This window comes from Typopeltis vanoorti, chromosome 4, assembly GCF_054136105.1.
Source record: "Typopeltis vanoorti isolate ZY-2024b chromosome 4, IOZ_Tvanoo_1.0, whole genome shotgun sequence".
Lineage (NCBI taxonomy): Eukaryota > Metazoa > Arthropoda > Arachnida > Uropygi > Thelyphonidae > Typopeltis > Typopeltis vanoorti.
Window position 1 is genome coordinate 81,189,308 of NC_143552.1, and position 21,640 is coordinate 81,210,947.

General features: G+C 36.0%; 1 protein-coding gene across 1 annotated transcript in view; it reads left to right on the forward strand.

Annotated features, from left to right (window-relative positions):
• LOC150107444 (uncharacterized) overlaps positions 1–21,640 on the forward strand; it is a 526,289-nt gene that overhangs the window by 503,921 nt on the left and 728 nt on the right. The window contains exon 20 of the mRNA XM_090392100.1: positions 5,533–5,743. Coding sequence (XP_090248226.1) covers positions 5,533–5,743 — 211 coding nt within the window. The remainder of the gene's footprint in view (positions 1–5,532; positions 5,744–21,640) is intronic.

Sequence of the window (21,640 nt, forward strand, 5' to 3'; positions counted from 1 at the left end):
TGCAATTTTTGTAATTCAGGATTTGCAAAGTTTTTTTATAAAATTTCATAAAACTGTTGACATACCTTATTTTTTTATATTAATTTGGGGTTCATGTGGAGTAGTTTTGTATAATCTTGTGTGTTAAATTGAATCCAAATACATCTGACTTTTCCTGACTTCAAACTTGCAGCCACAGGTTTTTTTTGTTTAATGTTAGTTGTTATTACATGGATGTTATTTTTGATAAAAAGAACTGTGATAAACCACTTGCAAGAAATAAGATATTAACTTGTCAAAAAGAGGATAGCTAATAATTGTTACAAAAAGGCTGTTGAAAGGTTCTAGAGCTTTGTGTAATGAGAAAGAGAAATAAGTTTTCACATTTTTGATAAAATATATATGTACAAAAATTCAAATGGGAAGATAGTATGTGTCAAATTGTTATAATCAATCATGTACTTGAGCAGTTTATTCTTGAAATTTATTCAGTGGATTTGAAGTTGGATATGTGTTTTGACCACTTTCTGCTTGCATTTTTGTGGAGTGTGAATCTCATTTTTAGGAGAACAGTTCCATAGAATCAAGCCAAACTCTGAGATAGCAGTTGAAATGAGAGACAGAGATCATCAGTTGGCTGTATGGTCCTCTCCCTCTGTCTTCCTAGACAGTAGGAAGAATCATTTGTTGGTGAACCATGCCAATTCTGTATACAGTATTCCAAGGTATATAGAGTTAGCAACCACACAGGAGAATAACACCTTGAGTGGAAAAGTGGACTGTTGGTGATTGAGTATCTGGGTGAACTGCAATCTCTCTCTCTCTCTTGTGAGAAAGAAGACAGGACTGCAAATTGTGAAGAACAGAATGATAATCAGTTTTTAGAGCATTGTTATTTGAGATTTTGGAATATATATATATATGTATAATATTGATCCCATACATGAGAGGTCGAGAACCTATAAGTACATTGGTGCCTCATGTGGTGTGCAGATGAGGACTGAGATCTTTTTAATGCTTCTTGAAGAAAGCTGTTCCATAGGACAGAGGTAGATGGAATAAAAAAAGAAGAAGAAAAGCAGGTTCAATGTATTAACAGGTCAACAAAAAGTGGAGGAATGATGGATGCCAATTCACTGGAGTAGTTCTACCTCATAGCTTACGTAAGGTACTTCCATGAAGACCATGGAAGTACCTGTAGAATAAACATAGTGCTGCATCTTTGAGCCTAATTGCTCACCTCTTGACATCATCAAGGATATTAAGGAAAGTTTTAGATACACTATCCCAAACATGGGAGCAGTATTATAAGCATGGGTGAATTTGGGAAATGTATATAGTTAAGAGTTGGTGGGATGTAAATTAGCATCTTGAATGAAAGAGAATGCATAGCTTTTTGGATGCTGAGGAGGCTATTAATATGATGTGTTTATGCTAGTTAAATGTTGGTCCAAGCAGAAAGATCTGATCTTGTCTAGTGATTTGTATATTATTGTGGGCAAGGGTAGGTGAGCCGAGATCTCTTTTGCAATAGAAAAGGCAAGCCTGCATTTTGGTAGCACTGAGCATGACAAAATTGTCCTTGCTCAATTGAAGTTTGGTATATTTAGATTTGTGTTTAAGGCACTTGTTGTAGATGATCTTGTAGCCTGGGATATTGCATGGTTTGTCAAATGAGTAGGATGAGTGGAGAGTGCTATTGTCTGCAAAACTGTGGATAAGATTAATGCTGATTATGAGTAGGTCATTTATGTGCAGGAGAAAGAGATTAAGTGATAGGATAGAGTCTTGACGCACTCCAGCATTGGTGTTGAAGAGTGGGGGTCATCTACCATTTCTCACAAAGAATGACCAGAGAAGCTGGCTACCCAATTACTGTGGGTGGCAGGGAGACCAAAAGATATTAATTTTGTTTAGCAGGCCTCAATGCCAGACATGGTCGAGAGTTTTGGCAATGTTACAGCGACAGCACAAGTTTCCATGAACCTTTCTGTGGCATGTGTCCACTGGTGGGTGATGTAAGGTATGAGGTCAGCTGTGGATCTTGAAAGGCAGAATCCATACTGGTAGTCACTGGTTGAAGAAGTTGGCTATAATGACTTTCTCCATTATTTTGGAGAAGACAGATGGGATAGCATTTGATCAGTAGTTTAATGGTAGACTTCTATTTCCTTTTTTTGGGATAGGATGGATATGAGATTGCTTTCATGCATCGGGATAAGTACCAGCTATGTATGTGTGTATAATAGTTTATAGAGACAATGCGGGATGTTAACTCTGGAGCTCAATATATAAGAACAATTGGAGAGATGCCATCACACCAGAAGACTTTTAGTATCCAAGTTATTTAGTGGTTTTCTGATGTCTTTTGTCGAAAAACTATAGGAGGCATATGGTGCTTGGATTCCACTGTGGTGGTGGTGGGGGGGGATATTTACCATGGTCATCTCTGCAGGAGTTCGAGGAAAAGAATGATACCAGTAGGTCAACTTTATCTTGGCATGAAGTAACAGTAATATTTGCTCAGTAACATTTGAAGTAATATTTGCTCACCTGCAGTCCCATCAGATGGGAGTGCAGGTGAGCAAATGTTGCATTCAGCAACCTTCACAAGGAAACAGAAGGCATGGCTTCCATTTGGATAAGAGGCAAGTTTTCTGCTGTTGATCTTTATAAACTCTGGTTTGGATCTGCTGATTTGTATATGTTACATGCATTGGTATAGGCAGAGTATGAAACTGGAGTTCTTGATGCGAGCCACCTGTGATAAGCTGAATTTTTTTTTCAACTGCTTTGATAAACTTTCTTTTGAACCACGGCTTGGAACGCAGATGAGAATTTTGGTTGAATGGGGGACGAAGGCCTTCACAGTTTCTATTCCTCCAAGGAAAGGAGGAATGGAAATTCCAGAAGTCATCCCAGTTGGTACCTTTTCTAGTGCCAGAGAATGCCAGATTAGGAGTGGTTGGAGGAAGGACATTCCGTCTGTGAGAGAGGAGACATACAAGATTATGGTCTAAGTTGCAAAGAGAGAGAGAGAGAGAGGTGACCCCTACAGTGTATCTGGAAAAAAGAACTGGTAAAAAAGTGATCTGGAGTATTTGGAGAGTAAAGAGGGTTATCAGGAATTCGAGTAGGCAGATGTATGATTTTTGTTTGGTCATTACTTATAGCAAAGACTTCTGCTTCTCGTCCAGCTTGGTCAGCAGTGTTGGTAAATGGGGAGCTAGTTGGGATTGTGGACATTGAGGTCACCTAGGAAAATGAGTTTCATGGAAAGGAATGTGAAGAGGTCTGAGTAGTTATCAGTGTTTTGAGACTGGTAAATGCAACAGATGAATGTTACTAAATGGGACAAAGAAAGCTTGAGAGAGGTCAGAAGCAATGGATTCTATATTTTCATTCTCTGGTAGACTATGCCAGATCTCACAAGAGCACTGGTGCCACCCTTGTTGTGAAAAGAATTGTGAAGTGTGTAGTTTGGTCATTGGATGTGGATAGCAGTAAATGTAGCTGCAATCTGTATTTCTGTCAGGAGTAAGATGCCTGGTCTTCAAGACTGCAAGTGGTGGTGAGCATCATTTGTGTTTGTTTAATGCCATGGATGTTAGCAAAGTGGATGTGAAAGTAAATTTTTAGTGAAAGATTCTGACTTGATTTGTATGTTGCAAGTGGTTGTGATGTGACTTTTAATGGGATTAGTTTGAGGGAGATTCACTTTTGTCACAGTGTCACTGTCATTATTTGTAAGCATCTTATTAAGTTTAATCATGATTGGAGGAAGGATATAGTGGCAACTTGCAGTGAGAGAAGATACTCTTAGACATGACATTTATACAGAGAGAAATCAGTCTCCATGCCATTCATAATGAAGAATTTATGGAGACCTAAACATGCCATGACATGGCCCTCAACAGAGTTATGTGACTTGCATCAGTAGACCAGGAAGCTTCCTGACTTGTTACTGACAGGTTCAGGTCCATGCACTAACTGACAGCCTGCATTACCACTTGTTTTAATCGATGTACCCTCAAAATGAAGGAAGTTGTAGGTCATGAAAAACATACTTAGAGACCCATAACTTCAATTAAAACTGTGGTTTTAATTGATTCTTACACAGAGAATTTTGTGGGGGGGGGGCAGAAACTGGGATCCCTGTTCTGGAGACCAAAAGTGGCATTTGCCACTTCATGCCTTCAATAAACCATGTGGTGGTCTTTCACCATGTGATGAAGGACATCATCAAATTATGGGTTGTGGTGTCCCAAATTTGATGCAAATTGAAAGCTCTATTGAAGATTTTCTTTTCAGAACTATGAATGCTATATGCCATAAACAGTATCATCATTATGAGAGCTGACAGAGGTAAAATATTGCAGTTCTGATTAATACTAGATAGTATAATCACAAACTTAATGTTCTACTCAGAGATAGATCTGTTTCAACTAGAGCAGTAAAATCAGCTAAACAAATTATTAGATGGGAAATTACATATTCATCATGCATTATCCTCATTTATTTATTGACTTCCTAAAGTGCACAAATATATATTGACTCTCCCACATGTTGTCTCACTAATTTTTTCTTTTTTAGTCACCTCTGTAACGTTATTGTCTACTTTTAGATCTTACATTAAATAGCATTGATAGGTTGTCATTTGTGTGTGTGTGTGTGTGTGTGTGTGTGTGTGTGTGTGTGTGTGTGTGTGTGTGTGTGTGTGTGTGTGTGTGTGTGTGTGTGTTCTTTCTTTTTTTGAAATTCTTTACAGCCAGATTTTTTCAAAAGTATCTGAAAGGATACTCCATAGTTCCAAGTTGAAAATAGAAGAGTTCAGTTTGAAGAGAACTAATGGCTGTGTTAGTGGCAGCTAGGTTAATATGAAGGGTAGTAATCTGTTCTCTAAGTAATGAAAGCTAATGGATCTGTAGATTCAAATGGATTTAGAAGAACACAATTTCATTTTAAACTTTACATAGATAGGTATAATTCCTGTAACTTTACATCTTTTAAGGAATGCTAGCCATTTAAGTTCCCTTTATATTCACTGTACCTTCCTATCCATTGACTATAATAATAAGAAAATTAACAGAATAATTTTTCCTCTCATCACCTCGCATCCATCTCAACATATAGATTATAATAATATTACTATTCCCTATATCTGGATTGCTACAAATATGGTCAGTCAGGTCTAGCTAACCATACCTTCGATACATTGCACAGAATCAAATGAGTAGGGAACAAAAAAGAGATTGCTATGCTTCATCACAACAAATATAAACTTATATCCCAGATGATGATGTCTCTGTGACAGATAAAATATTGGAACTATTAAATCTGGGTTTCATTATTTCCTTGTGTTGTTTTCATTCCATTAAACCTCATGATGAGCTTAAAGCAGCACCTAAGTCTAAATACTTGTTTATAGGTAAGTATTCCAAATTTTAAATAGTGTATGCATTATTATGTTATGTATTATATACATATTATTTAGTAATGCTGCTTTGAAACAACTCTTTTATAAGTACATCCCTTATTATTATTATTATATAGGTCAAGTAAACTCTCCTCGAACTCTGCAGGCAGGCTTTATTGCAGGAGAGTCTTTGCTGTCCCCTCAGCCATCTCCGGGAAGTTATAGCCAGTCTTTGCCAGGAGCACAAGTATCAGGCTATAATTCAGGAATACCAGTGAATACTCCTACATACAGTCAGGAAGGTTTTTCATTTGATCAACATAGTTATCAGTCAAACACTGCTGATAGGTGAGTCATACTTTTTTGCTAATGTGTTGTGTGGTGGGGGAATAATGATGATCATATCCAGTTAGTTAAATTGATGATAATGAAATTAATAATTTTACTATATGAAATCATCGCCTATATTATACGTGTGTGGAGCTGATATACAAATGTATATCAGCTCCGAATAGATGCACACATGAAGTCTCAAGACTTATGAGATGACAGTGCCATGTGTGGGCAAGTGGTCAGAGAGATGAAAGGAGTTTGTTAGTGCATTTCTTGAAGAGGAGCTGTGGGTTGTAATCATTGGGGGAAAACAGTATAGAAAGACTGTTTCAAAGAGCAGAGATATAAGGAATGAAGGAGGATGATGAATTGGTTCAATAAGTTTGGAGCTGAACTCGGTATATGGCTGTTAACCAACAGCTGCTCATGTTCACACTTGATTTAAGGAAATTGAAGCAGTGTCTAGGAAAATACTTCTAGAAAGGATATAGTGCAGCAACACAGTATCTATGGGAAAGCAACTTGAGTGATTAATTGACTGAGTGGACATAAATTATGCAAATAGTACTCTTCTGAATACATTCAAACATTCTGAGGGAGATCCTGGGTAACCCACCCTAAATGCGAGAACAGTATTCTAATATTGAATGGATTTGAGATTTAAAAAGTGACAGGAGTTGAGCAGAAGAGAAGTATTGTTTAGAACTAAAAATAATACAAGCTGAAGAAGCTGTGGACATGATATGTTTGTGCCAGGATAGGTTAGATGTGCCAAGAAGAGAGAGACCAGATTTGGTTTGCAACCAGAATATTATCAAAGGTGAAGAGAGAAACATAGTCTTTCTTCTGGTAAATGAAACAAGATTGCATTTTGGTGGCATTAAAACTCACCAGGTTATCTTCACCCTGCTTAAGAATTACATTTAAGGCATTGGTTATAGATCTTGAAGCCTGAATCACCTGAGCACCACAAAGGTTTTGAGAATGAAAAAGAAGAATGGAAAGTACTGTCATCAGCAAAACTATGGATGGGATTGAAAGTTGGGAGGTGGGGGGGGGGGGGGTCATTGATGTATAGGAGAAAAAGTAGGTAAAACACAGTGCCATGGGATATTATATTGCATCATTGGTTAAATATAAGTAAGCATAACAACCTGCAATGAGCAACTAGAAAGGAAATAGGCGATCCATTCACAAAGGATAGGAGGAATACCATAAGATTATAGCTTAGTAAGAAGGCCATGATACCATACTCAACCAAATGCCTTGGAAATATGAGCAACTACTTGAGTTTCTCCAGAATTTTCTATGGCCTGTGTCCAATGATGTGTGAGGTTACTTACCTAGGAGATCCACTGTGGAGCAAGTATAACAGAATCTGTATTGCTGATCACTGAGTAATTGCTAAGTCTCCAAGTAGTGAAGCAGTTGGCTGTTGATCTTTTCTGTTATTTTCAAGAGTAGTCAAATTAGGACAATAAGTGAAAGTGTAATGTATGACTTTTATCTTTTTTTTTTTTTTTTTTTCAGGAACAGACTAGATAAAAGCTTGCTTCCATGCTGTTGGATAGATGTCAGATGAGTATGACAGCTCGAAGAGTCAATAGGATCCTCATTTCCACACTTATTTGACATCCTGATGTCAAATAAGTGTGGAAACGAGGAAGGGACTGAGGTTGTGTGCAAAAGCCTTGGTGAGGGTGAGGGACCAGAAGGCTTGATTGCTATTTAAGCAGGAGACAAGCTTTTGTGCTTTTGGCCTTTACAAAATCAGCTTTGGATTTGTTGAATTTTTTTTGCAGTTGTCATGAGCTATAGTGTAAACTGAGTGAAAGGCTGGATTTTTTATAGGCTATTGGGCTATTATGCTGAATTTTTGGCTTGGACTGCTTTGGCACATTTTGTTGGAGAACTAAGACTTGGATAAGGGTCGAGGTTTTGAGTGGAGTTGGGAATAAAAGCACTCATCCCAGAATGATTTCAGTTATTAGATCAGAGCAGGGGATACAGAAGAGTGGAAGCCATCATCAGACCATGGAAACAAGGCATAGAAATCATGAAGATCATCTCAATTGGCACTATAGTAGTGCCACAGGATGCCAGGCTGATATTGACTGAGAGAGGGATTATCTGTAGAAAAGAAACATGGGAAAGGTTATGGTCAGACTGGTCATCAGTAGTGTATTTGAGGAGGGGGAGAGAGAGAGAGAGAGATCTTGTTAAGAAAAGATCTGTGGTATTGGGAGAAAAATGAGAATTATCTGGAAATTCTGGTGAAATGGTAAACAGTTTATGTTGTCATTACTGACAGCAAACATTTTGGTTTCTCTTTCAGTGTGGTCTGTGATGTTGGAGAAGGGTAGGCAGTCTGAATTGTGGACATGAAATCTCAAAGAGTAATTAGACTGTATATAGTCAAGTTTCAGATGTAGTCAGATAGGTTCATAAATTATCAGAGTTAGGAGAGTGGTAGAATCAGCAAATGAAGACACCAAAGTGAGGTAAGGAAATCTTCAATCGAAGCAGATTGTATGAAGTGTATTCCAAGTTTTATAATCTTTGGCATGGATATTAGCCTTCACAAATGTGCATGTCCTGGTAGCTAGGTAGTAGTGCATGGCATTGATTGAGACCTCAGATGTTGGCAAAATCATTAGAAAAGTTTTAACATGAATATGTTAAAACTCATATGGTAGATAGTGTTGGTGTAGTTGCGGTTTGTTGTAGTTGGTGGATTGAGTGGTGGAGACAGAGAGTAATAATAATAATGTTACTAATTATATGAAGAGCCAAAGGCTTCAATTCGGCAACATGAACTTATTTAAGTTAAGGGATATTACATCCCATATTGTTTCTTAGCCGAATAAGAAACTCGGAGTTTCATGCTGAATATAGAAACCATACAAAGCTCGGTGATTCCAAGCATAAGCAAATACCTGCATAGTACAACACCTGACCCATTTGGTAGTGCAAACTGCGGCAACTCATAGTAAGGGTGGAGCAAGCTCCGATCACTATTCTTGGTATTTACCCATAATGTGAACTTAGCTCCTTGGAGCTGTATTTACTGTTCTACATTATGAGAGAAGGTCACTACCCAGACCGGTTTCGACCTTTATTGAGGTCTCATCAGTGAGCAATAGACTAGTTAATACCAAGTTTGTAGCGAAAAGAACTTACATCCCGTCTATGAGAATTGCCAAGAAGGTGTCCTAATAAATTACTAATTATATGAAGAGCCAAAGGCTTCAATTCGGCTAAGAAACAATATGAGATGTAATATCCCTTAACTTATTTAAGTTAAATTCAATTCAAATCGCTGAATTACATCATTACTAACTCACTATCTACAATTTTCCTCTAAATCAGTCTGTTACCTGTCACGAATCCATTGTTATCAGATCTCATATTTCTATCATCTAAGGCACTTTATACCGTATCAATCCACCTATATCTTGGTCTTCCTTTGGGTCGTTTTCCTGCCAACCTGGCAGAGAACACTTGTTTTGCTAATCTTTCCTCGCCCATTCTGTTTAAGTGACCATACCACCTGAGATTAGCTCTGCTAACGCATTCCTGGATGCTGACAATGTCAAATTCTTTCCTAATATCCTTGTTTTTAATATGATATTGCCATTGATGCCATCTGTTCACGCCTATAATCTTTCTCAGGACTCTCATATCTGCGGCCTCTAGTCTTTGGTCAAGTGTTTTACTTCTGACCCAGCTCTCAGATCCATAAGTTAAAATTGGTTTGAACACTGTCTTGTATACAGCTAATTTAGTGTTCCGATTAATTTCTCTCTTATTCCATATGAATTTATTCATTTGACTTCCCACCATACCAGCTTTGCTGATTCTGTTGTCTATTTCTATATTTAATTTACCATCTTCAGTAAAAATCGTGCCTAAGTATCTGAAATGTTTTACTTGTTCCACAGGTTCTCCATTCACAATTGACATTTTCAGTGATTCTGCCTATTTTCATTGTCTTTGTCTTTTTATTGCTGACCTTCATACCATATCTATTACAACAGCTATTCAATTTAGTCAGAGAATCTTGCAGGCTTGTAGCGGATTTATTTAGAAGTATAACATCATCCGCATAAAGCAAAGAGCTGACATTAACATCTCCAATTTTGATATCATGTTTAATACCACTTTCCTTCATAATGTGATCCATATAGATAATGAATAACAGAGGGGATAATGTACATCCTTGTCTCACACCAGATATAACATTAAACCATCTTCCTGTACTTCAATTCTAACTGCTGACTTACAACTCAAATACAGACTAAGTATTGCTTGATATCATGCCCATTGACACCATATAACTGAAGCATATTGATTAGCTTCTCTCTCTTGGCACCTTGTCATATGCCTTTTCCAAATCGACAAAACTTAAATACAGATCTTTGTTATATTCCCATGCTTTCTCGACTATTTGGCGTAAAGTGAAGATCTGATCCTGACAGCCTCTGTTTGGCCTGAATCCAGCTTGTTCTTCACCAAGCTTTGCTTCCTCAATTCTTCTCAACTGTTTCTCAAGTATACTTGCATAGATCTTGCCAGGAACACTCAGTAGGGAAATACCTCTGTAATTCTCGCATTCAGTTTTATTTCCCTTTTTATATATGGGTACTATGAGAGCTCTACTCCAATCATCGGGAATTCGTCCCTCTGTCCAGGCTTTCTGAACTATGCAGTGCAGCCACTGTAAGACTCTTATACCACCATACTTCAGCATTTCTGGTCGAATATCATCTACTCCTGCTGCCTTTCCACATTTCAAGCCTTTGATGGCTTTTTCTACTTCAAGTATGGATATGTATTCCTGCCTACATGCCTGGTCAGTGTTTTTTACCACTGTGCTGTCATCACCGCTTGTTTCATTTAGCAGTTTTTCAAAGTAATTACTTCATACTTCAGGGATATCTTTTTTCTCCAGTTTTCATGTCACCTTTATTATCTCTAACTCCTTTTACAGCACTCTTTCCTCCATTTCTGAGGTTCTTCAACAACTTCCAGAATATCTTGCCACCTTCTTGATATTTATTTTCTATTATTCCTGCCAAAGTCCTCCCATGACTTTTGTTTAGCTAGTTTTACACATTCTTGTATTTGTCTCTATATTCTCTAAGAGTACAAGCTGACTTATTTGCCAGGAACTTTTGATATGCTTTCTTCTTTTCCTTCACTGCCTCTTTAACTTCCTGTGTCCACCAGGAGTTCTGATTTTTTTATCCTTGCAGACAACCTCACCACATGCCTCTCTGGCAGAATCAATCAATGTTTTCTTCAGAGTTTGCCACTGAATCTCCAAGGTTTGATTCCTGTTCTCAAACTCTTTCATTTTTTCTTCAATAATCTTTGTGTATTTTAGTCTACAGTTCACATCTGAGAGCTGCTCAACTTTTATTCGCTTTAAAACTTTCTTACATGTTATTCTTTTCAATATGAAATTCAATTTTATCCTGCTCAAGACTAAATAGTGATCACTTCCAATTTCAAATCCTCTGTACACTCTCATATTTGCCCACATTACTCTACTTGAGACTGACTGCCATTCAAGAAGATTAGCCTCATATTTTGTGTTGAATACTATGGCTACTCCTTCTTTTCCTTGATTGTCATTGCCTGAACATAACATTTTGTATTTATTGCTCAGAAAGATCTCACCAGTTTTTGTCTTTTTTGTTTCAGATTATGTCGATCTAGTACTTATCTAATTCCTCAGCTAGCTCCATTTCTTTGCCATTCAGGCTTCTTATGTTGATAGTACTGATCTTTAACTCTGGTGATTGAGTTGTGGTATGTTTTCAGATTTGTTCCAGTATCTGACTTTTCGCTGTTCCCTCTGGTTCACTGGCGAAAACAGCGGGGTCCTTGTTTAACCGGGCAACGCTCCAGCCGTCATGAAATTTTGTCATGTTGTTCCATCATTTTTTATTTTGGTTTAACCAATAAGAATACAGTTTGGTCGGCTAAATCCCAAATTGCCAGCCCATCCTCGTTCGTTCAGTATCCAAGTAGATACCCAACAGGGTTCACTACGAGAAGGTGAGGATTGGACATTAGGTCAGAAGCCCTGGTCGGTTCTCCACATTCCTTTAAAGGCTATGTGGAGGGTCTCCTCTCAGTTATACAGCTTTGACCATTAGCACTCCCCATAAGAAATTGGCATCTGTTATTTGCTCCACTAAAGACTAGCCACATCCCCTAGACCTACCAGGAGTAGACCAAGTCCCTTGCAGTTGTAAACTGTTCTACTATGGCCAAACAGGCAGGACAGCCAATATCAGAATATCTGAATACAAGGACTACATCTGGTTCCACCAATACATCAACTTAGAACTTTCTGACCATGCTTTGGACACCCACCACAGGATATATGCTGGAAGGCCACTCTATTACACCACAGCAAATACAAGTATGAAAGACTATCCATTAAATTTGCCTCAGCTTTGAAAAACTTTCAGCCTTAACAAATTTGGGTGCATGAGATTGCCCCAAATTTGGGAAGCATACATTTTAAAAATGACAGCCCAGTGGCCAAGACAACCCAATTTAGCCCACTAGGGGGATACTGTTTGGGACTCTTGGCCCGACTTCTGTTGACTTTATTCAGCCTCATTTGCTCAGTGTTAGTGCCTACTTGCACATATCATTGTTTTTTGTGATCCCTGATGATGGCAATGTAATATTGCCAAAATATAGGAAAGTATTAAAGTTTTTTATAATTAATATTCTAGTATGCATTGTCATTTCCTGAAAAATTAAAAGCTATGTATAACTAACATATAAGCCTATCTGAAAGAATGACTGGAGTAGAGGATATTGTGAAGTATTGTAAAGCATGTAAATGTAGATGGTCTGGCCATATTATCAGGTTAACTGACGCAATCCATCCAAGACAGGTTGAATTCCCCAGGTTAGGGGCTTTAGACAATTTGATACAACTGGCTTGTCATTTCTGTGCTGCATCCTACTAGGGATAATTATTTTATGTCTGTAGAACTGGGTGTTCACAGGGCTGTTTTGAGGGATGAAAAACCTGATTTTCTGGAAGAAAAAAAAAACATGTCCTTTGTATGGGATAGGCTAACTCAGCAACAGATGATAAATAGACACAAATAAGCACAGATGATAGACATTATGAGGCTGCCTAGTTGGCCAAGTGGTTAGCATATACACTCTCCAACCAACAAGTTGTGCATTCAAATCCCATGGGCAAAATATTTGACATGCTTGGTTCTTGCATTTGGTGTCTGTCTATTTATTCTTTGTGTCTTGGATTTGCATATGACATGAGTTGGCTTCCAAAACCATTACAGCCTCTCCATTTGACTCATTCTTTATATTTCCATGGGTGCTGTTCATCAGAAATGACATCATTTCTCCCCCAATTCTCTTTTATATCAGTGTGGTATTATTAATTGTTCCTCTTTTAATTTTTTGCAAGCTTGCATTCAACTTTTTTAGCTCATTAATTCACAATGTTATATTTGATTTATGTTCATCTTTTCTCAGTTATTTATGACCTCGTTATTTTTTTCTTCAAATGTAATTAACAGTCAGTTAATTCTGAAGATAATTAACTGACTGTTGTGTGTCAATAGAGTTCTCTGTAGAGCACCATGTAATAGAACTTCAATTATATGAACTCACTGTTCTGATAATTGAAGGATTGGATAAACGATAGATTACTATATTTTATCAGACAGTTGTGCGCTCTTTGCCATTTGTCTGTTATCTGCCCATAGCCATTGGCAAGCCTGGCCTGAGGTGTAAGAAATGTCACAGGTGGTCAGATGGGTTGTCTTGTACACATTTAATAAAGTAAATTTACTGTAAATGCACTTTTATTTAAAAAAGAATAGGTTCAAAATATTCTTCATAAGATCCTTAGTTCTGTATTATTATGCATACATATAAATAATTTGCAGTCATTTTGATAGAAAATGATAATGCAACATACAAATGAGATTTAGAAGTAATATTTAATGACTTTTCTGCATTTAAAAGTTAGGAAGATAGTTGAGTGATTTTGTTTAAAATTTCTTAGTGTTTTTTTATTTATTTATTTTTTTTTTATATAAATAAGATATCATATTGACTTAATGGAAAACAACACTGTTAGGATTAAAATAAACTATATATCTAATATTTTCTACAGGTTACTTGGATATTGGATATTTTTGTGAATTGGAATGATATCATTGTCATCTTGTGGTTTTCGGAAATTACAATGTTGAAGATATAATATCTAATAGATTTAATTATTAACTTCTAATATTTTGCAAAGTTAAATTGTCACCATCAGAGGAACAATACACTAGTATAGATGCATGCAAAAAGTGAGATTGAAAAGAAAAAATGTAGAATGACCTTCCTTTTTCTCCATTTCAATTTTAAATTGCATCACCTTGGCTTCATTGAAATACTGGAGGTAATAATGAAATTTATTTAGTTATTGTGTCATCTGTGTTGTAATTTCTTGAAACTACAAGATGTGTACTGATCAACATATAAACTTGAACACCAATGGTACTATTGTCAAAAATAGGGAATGCTATACATTGTTTTAATAATAAATTATGGCTTCTAATTGTTATGAAAATGTGCAAAATATTCTAAATGGTGTGCTCTCTGGACATTCGCCTTTATTCACTTTAGTTGTTGGATGCTGTTTAGGTAGATCTGTAATATTTAGGAGAATTTTTAGGGGGAGAAAAAGCATCATTTTTTTTTTTCTCTCATAAATGTTGCAAAGTATCTCCATATGTAATTTTAAAACAACAGAATTACACGTTTACCACAGTAACAAACTTTAACGAAAGTGCAGATATTTCATACTGAAAATAACAGTACGTAATCAGTTTGTAGAAACAAGCAAATTGAAGAACAAGAATACGAGGCACATATAGCAATCAGTTTACCAATTAAAAATGACTACCGTAAATTAGAAATTAATATTAATAAATAATATTAAAACTATTTTTGGTATTTACATAAAATGAGAATCTCCCAAACTTTTGGGATAAAAAGACAATTTTCCTGATTTAGGTTAGGCTGATGTTAAAGGGCTTCACAACTTTCTTTGAAAAGGCATTCATATTTAAAACTGCGATGCAGAAGACAAGCTTCATCCCAATGGATACTGTTCTTAGTGTCAGTACTATGCTGTTCCAGACCAGACTTTTGAGACTATTCTTTTTTTCCACAAAATGGCCTTTCTGCCCAAAGTATCAAATTATATTCACAAGGAATTTGGTAAACACTAGCTAAAGATTGAGGTAACAAATGAGAAATTTTGTTGTTGAAAATATGTGGGAATATGGTGATACGTCTTCAAAATTCTATCAGTAGGTTCAGAGATACCAGAAATATAAGGGATAAGAACTCTGAGGTCAGCTGAAGAATCCTTAGGTTATTGGATCATAGGAGTCAATTATCTACTGGATTTGATGAGGTTGTAACCATTTAATTCCATTAAAGCTTTGATAGTGAGAAGTTCTTGTTGTAAGCTTGAGGGAGGGCATACAATATGTACTCTGTTAATTAAAGATTTGATAACACCAGTTTTTTTGAGAGGTGTGATGAGCACATTTTTTGATGAAAGTATCTACCAGTGAAGTTAGGTTTTCGAATAAACACTGGTTGACGAAGTACCAGAAGCTGCGCAAGTAAGAAGAATGTCTAAGAATGGTAATCTTTCTGCATTTTCTTTTTCCATGGTGAATTGAATGCATTGGTAGGAAAGTGATAAGTTCATTTTCAGAATGAGGCCAAACTGCAGAAACGTCATTGACATAATGAAACCAAAGAGCAGAGGGTTGGGAATGAATGAATGAGAACAAGATATTTTCCAAATGGTTTAACAAATAGTTGGCCAAAGTTGAAGATAGAGGGCAACCCATGGCAGTGCCATCAGCCTGTATATAGATTTTGTTTTTCCAGCTGAATATTGTATTGTATAGCAAATTCAAAAATCTTCACAACATCAGGAGGGAAATCACCTTATTAGTTTACTATAAAATTAAGAATATTCAAATACATGAGTCAGACATGTTAGTGTCTATTTACCAGTATTCAGATAATGGAATGTTGTTAAATAGAAAAACAGTGTCAAAGCTCATTAACATATCCAACTCTTGTATTTGAATATTCTTGAATGGGCCATTAATCTATGTGAAAGAATCTTTTCTTTTATGCTTACACAGCGATCAGAATACATTATGGAAAATTATGGAGACAACTACCATGTTAGAGTAAAACTTTAGTTTAATAAAAACCAAAATGAACACTCGACGTTTAGACCTTCATATCAAGGTCATCATCTAGAGCATATACACATATACAAAGAAACAAGCTGCACTAAAATCTACGTGGTTTGCTAAAGTTACTGACCAACCGTTACAACAATTATTAACCTGACCTCTGGTGAGGAAAAAAACTTTACTACATCAAAGTTAGAATCCTGTTATTATTATTATTATCTATTAGGTTACAAATTAAATTGGGCTGGAGAGCAACGTGTTTATTTATATATATATATATATATATATATTAAAAAAAAACTATGTGATTATACATATACATTTCAACCAGTTGGTATGGAATACAGGCAGCCCTCGGTTTTCGTCTCAGTTCCGTTCCTGAAAAAAATGGGCATTAACCGAATCGATAAAACGAACCCAATTTTAATGGGAGGTATGAAGTTGTATTCCACGCAGTTAAAAAATATGCACATGAAGTATGTGTGTAACATTATTATATTTAAAGCTTTGATAATACATACATATATATTTGTTAAAATAAAATTATTAATAACGAAAACAAAACAAAATTATATACAAAAAATATGAAACTTTGAAAAGATATTACGTATTTCTATATTGAAGTTTCTGGTTTCGGATCACCTGCATTTTTTTAAAAAAGTGTTCAGTGTTAACTGCCTAGATTTTCTTTTTCTTTCTTTAAGGAGTTCAGTGTAAGATCGAATAGATGCGATTACACTCCTTTTTACATTCGCACTCCGTTCCCAAGCGTGGTCCATTTCAGAGAGTTCATCAGTCAATGTCTCTATGCTTGCAAGGATATGCTGTAAATCAGCCGTTTTCATATCTCTCAGAGGACCTTTTTCATTTTCTTTCTCCTCCTTTGGATGTTGACTTAATTGTTCGGCTAATTTTTTTAAGTCTTCATTGGAAAACGGTTTTTCATGGCTCTCTAAGACCTGTCACATCTTCAGCTGTAATATCATACAATCCCACCTCTTGCTTGCACAAGCTTGGTTACATTTTCAATAACATTCTCCTCTTGCTCTAATTCCTCGAAGTCATGCATAAATGCTGGAAGAAGTTTTCGCCATACTCCTTTTAAACACTTTGCTGACACGTCGTTCCAAGCTGCCTCGATTTAATGCCCTTCAAAATATCGAATGACCACCAATAGTCTTTAATAGTTTTTCCTGAAGTGTCCAAGACCCTTACCATTTCCATAAATGTTATATGGAGGTAATAATAGGCTTTGAAGATTGATATAATCCCCTGATCCATCAGTTGCAAAAGTGATGTTGTGTTTGGGGGCATGTAAACAACCTCTACATCTAATGGTGTTCTTATTTCAGCAAGGTTTTGAGGATGTTCAGGGGCATTATCCAAGAGAAACAATGCCTTGGCTGGCAAATTATTTTCTTTACAGAAGCAAAGCACGGTAGGACAAAAATAATTTGTGTACCAATCTATAAAAACGTCTTGTGTAATCCAAGCTTTCTTGTTCCATTTCCAATAGACTGGCAGCATGGCTTTCAGACCCTTGAAGGCACATGGTCTCTGTGAATGATACACCAATATTGGTTTAAGCTTCAAAGTTCCGGAGACATTTGCACCCAACAAAAGCGTAAGTCTATCTTTTGCAGCTTTAAAACCTGGAGCAGAACATTCTTCACAGGAAATGAAGGTGCGTGATGGCAATTTCTTCCAGTAGAGCCCAGTCTCATCAACATTAAAAATGAGATCAGGAGGATAACTTCCTTGTTCTACACAGTCTTGAAATTCTTTAGGAAAAGCAGCCGCTGCCACAACATCTGCACTTGCCACCTCACCACATAATTTGACACTGTTGCACTTACTTCGAGACTTAAATCTCATGAACCAACCTTTGCTTCCTAAAAATGTTTCTTCTCCTCCATCTGTCTTTTTAAGATCCTCAAAAATTGTTTTTGCTTTCTCAGTTATAACAGCCTGCGTCAGACGAATGTTTTTCTGATTCAGGTCATCCACCCATAATGATAATAATTTTTTCATGAAGTTTACCCCTGCTATAACGTACATGTTTTGCATTTATTGCTGCCGTAAATTGTTGCGCAGACTGTTTTATTTTATCTGCAGTTTTCATAATTGTAGTAACAGTCGATGGAGGTAAGTTCATACTTCTACAGACATTAGCACGTGTCTGCCCATCTTCGAATCACCTCCATCTTCTTTTCAAGTGTGATTGATTTCCGTGCCTTCTTAACACCAAGTTCTGCTAATTTTTCTGCATTTCTATTATCAGACATGGTATGTAATTGCATACTTTATCAATTTAAATATGTATGTACTTAAAAAAATAAATAAATAGAACAATTAAATAGATTCAACATTAAAACTAGGTTTGATACATATGCGTTGTAGTAGCTCGGTAAACACTCAAACATTAGAGTGCCTGCTAGCATCATTTCTCAGTCAACCACGCTACGGTAAGAAAGCACGTGCAGGCAACCGGCGGAAACCGAGGGGTGCCAATAAAAGCTGAAAATTGCTTAAAGTCCTAAAGTATGCTAGATGTCAAGTAGGCTGAATATATACCATCCAAATTCTTGGAATTTTTATACCACCATTATTGTTGAGATTAGGGTGGTTAATCAGAATTTCACAGGCTTCTTTAAATTTTCTTTCATACCAAGTTTTTGTATGATGTAAAGCGCAGATACTTTTCCAATCAATTTGGTGTATGGTGTTGAGAACGTGATCTGAGAGGCTGCCTTCACCAAAATTGTTATTTAATGTGCCTTTTGTGTTCTTTTTTTACGTATAGGAATTGTATGTCCAGTTTCACCAATATAAGGTAAGTTAAGGTGCAGTAGATGCAGTAAACTCCAGGATGTGCCAATGGGAGGAGAGAGGATCCTTAAAAGAGTTGAATATGTTTTTTAATTTTATAGGTGGTTTAAAAGTGGCATTAAGATTATAATGGTGTAGGATTCTATTGATTTTTTCTGATAATCCTTTAATGTATGGAATGGCTATGGTTTTATTGTAATCTAAATTCTTTTTTGATGAAGTTTTATGAAGGATTTTATTAATAATATTTTTGTTGTAGCTATTATTTATAAATGTGTTGCTAATAATTTTTAATTCTTGTTTAAGAGCTTGTTGATTAGAGCAAATAGTTATAGCTCTGTTTTTTTAAGGGTGTTAATGACTCCAAATTTTTGTGACGGATGGTGATATGAGTTAGCATGTATATATTGGCCAGTATGTGTCGCTTTGCGGTAAACCGCAAAGGATAGACTGCCTGAGGGAAGGTGTGTGACCAGTGTATCATCCAGGAATGGGAGTGAGTTCTGATTTTCAATTTCAATAGTAAATTGTATGCGTTCATGTTGTTTGTTCAGATGGCTAAGGAATGTATTAATGTTTGTTGACCATGTGGCCAGATAACGAAAACATCGTCAACGTATCTAAGCCACACTGTAGGTTTTAGAATAAAGGAATCAGGAGCACTTTGCTCAAATTCCATACCAGTTGGTTGAAATGTATGTGTATAATCACATATTTTTTTAAATATATATATAAACATGTTGCTCTCCAGCCCAATTTAATTTGTAACCTAATAGATAATAATAGGACTCTAGCTTTAAAGTAGTAAAGTTTTTTTTTCCTCACCAGAGGTCAGGCTAATAATTGTTATAACAGGTGGTCAGTAACTTTAGCAAACCATGTAGATTGTAGTGCAGCTTGTTTCTTTGTATATTTGTGTGTGCTCCAGATGACAACCTTGATATGAAGGTTCGAAAGTCGAGTATTCATTTTGGTTTATATTAAACTAAAGTGTTACTCTAACACGGTAGTTGTCTCCATAATTTTCCATAATCTATGTGAAAGAAATTTAGCAATTCTATAGGTGGGGAGTCAATACAATTCACAGTGGGTCTTTATTATTATTATTATTATTCGTGACACCTCCAAGGAGTACGAAGACTCATCGCAGGAGGACACCCACTGTACAACTCTCCATCTCCACCACTACTACCAATCAACTACATCAACACCATCTACCGCCTACAACCACCACAAGTATTTTTTGTCTGTAAATTGTGTGTGTTCTGAAGGGCTGATTTGTCTCTGTACAGTCGTGTCTTACTGGGCAATCTTCTTTATAAATTTTTGGGAGACCATATAAATGAGGAATCCTTCCAAAATGGGTATGTACCTTATACGAAGCATTTTGATCCCAACTAACAACCAGGAGCTGTTAGTTGGGATCAAGGAGCTTATTAATTGTTTAGTCTTTATTTTCTGTAAAAAGGCAGTCGGTCTTCCTCCCATAGTCGACTTTATCCATTATCACTACAGCTTTTCCTTAATCTGCTTTCAAAATAGATACAGTTGGATCTCTTTTTATGCGGTACATATGTTCCACAGAAAACCCCATATAAAAAATCGCACAAAAAAGGCCTAACTTACGTTGAAAAATTAGGGATACGTTCCATAATTTTCTAAAACCGCATAAAACCGAAGCAATAAATTAAAATAAACCTAAAATCGCATAAAAAAAGTTTATAAAAATTCAGGAAAATAAGAATGCCTAAGTTTGTTGTAAAGCTTTATTCATTTAATTTTATTGAAAAATAACAATTTTTTTTTTCTTCATCAGAATTATTATTGCTATTAGACAATAGTCGGCAATGTTTGCAAACTGGTGCGAAATCACTTTCATCACCAGAAGAGATAGTCAGCGCATCAGATCTGTATGGTAAAGGCAATAGTTCTTCACAAACAGAATTAGCTTCACCCTCGTTCTGTGCTGATTTTTTCCTTCTGACAATGTAATCAGTGATTAAACTTTGCGATGATGATTTCACTAATTTTTTATACAGCTTGCGATATCCAGATATATACAGTTCTTCAGCTCGTTGGAATTTAAAGGCCCATTCAGAATTTGTGTCATTAACAAGAAAATGATTTTCCAATTTATTGCATAGTTCAAGACCTTGAATTATATTTGCAGTGAGGGGGAAGAGGTTTTTCTTCCGCTTCACTATCGTTTTCTGGATCTTCGACGATATCTAAAGTTAATCGATATCCAATAATATCATCGTCACATAAGGCATTATCCACGTGCTTGTTTCGAATCCGTAGTGCCATGATTTTTTAAAAGTAATAGGCCTACAGATTTAAATTTTAATATGAATAAGAGGCAAAGAACTTTGTTTAATTTTGGTGTTAAGAAATCTCTTATTGAAGGTGTTTGTGACACAACTGATAGTGATTCATCCATCTCTAGTCTACAAAGCAATCTCCAGGATGTATAAAGGGAGGGGAAAACTATCAGCACACAGGAGAAAAAGTCTGCATTCACTCATAAGTACTTATAATAATAATAATATAAATTTTTGGTGATCAGAATGGGATATGTCAATGAAAATCAGCACAAATTAATTTAATGTTTATGTTTAATTAATTATTAATTAATGATCAATTATTAATTATTAATAATAAATCAGCTAAATTAACAATTATTTATTAATATATTACAAAATAACCAAGGTGTTCCATGAAAATTTCAGAATTTGTGAAGTGTTCCGTCATAGGAAATGTTTGGGAAATGCTGGATTACCCTATTATCAGAATGGATTCT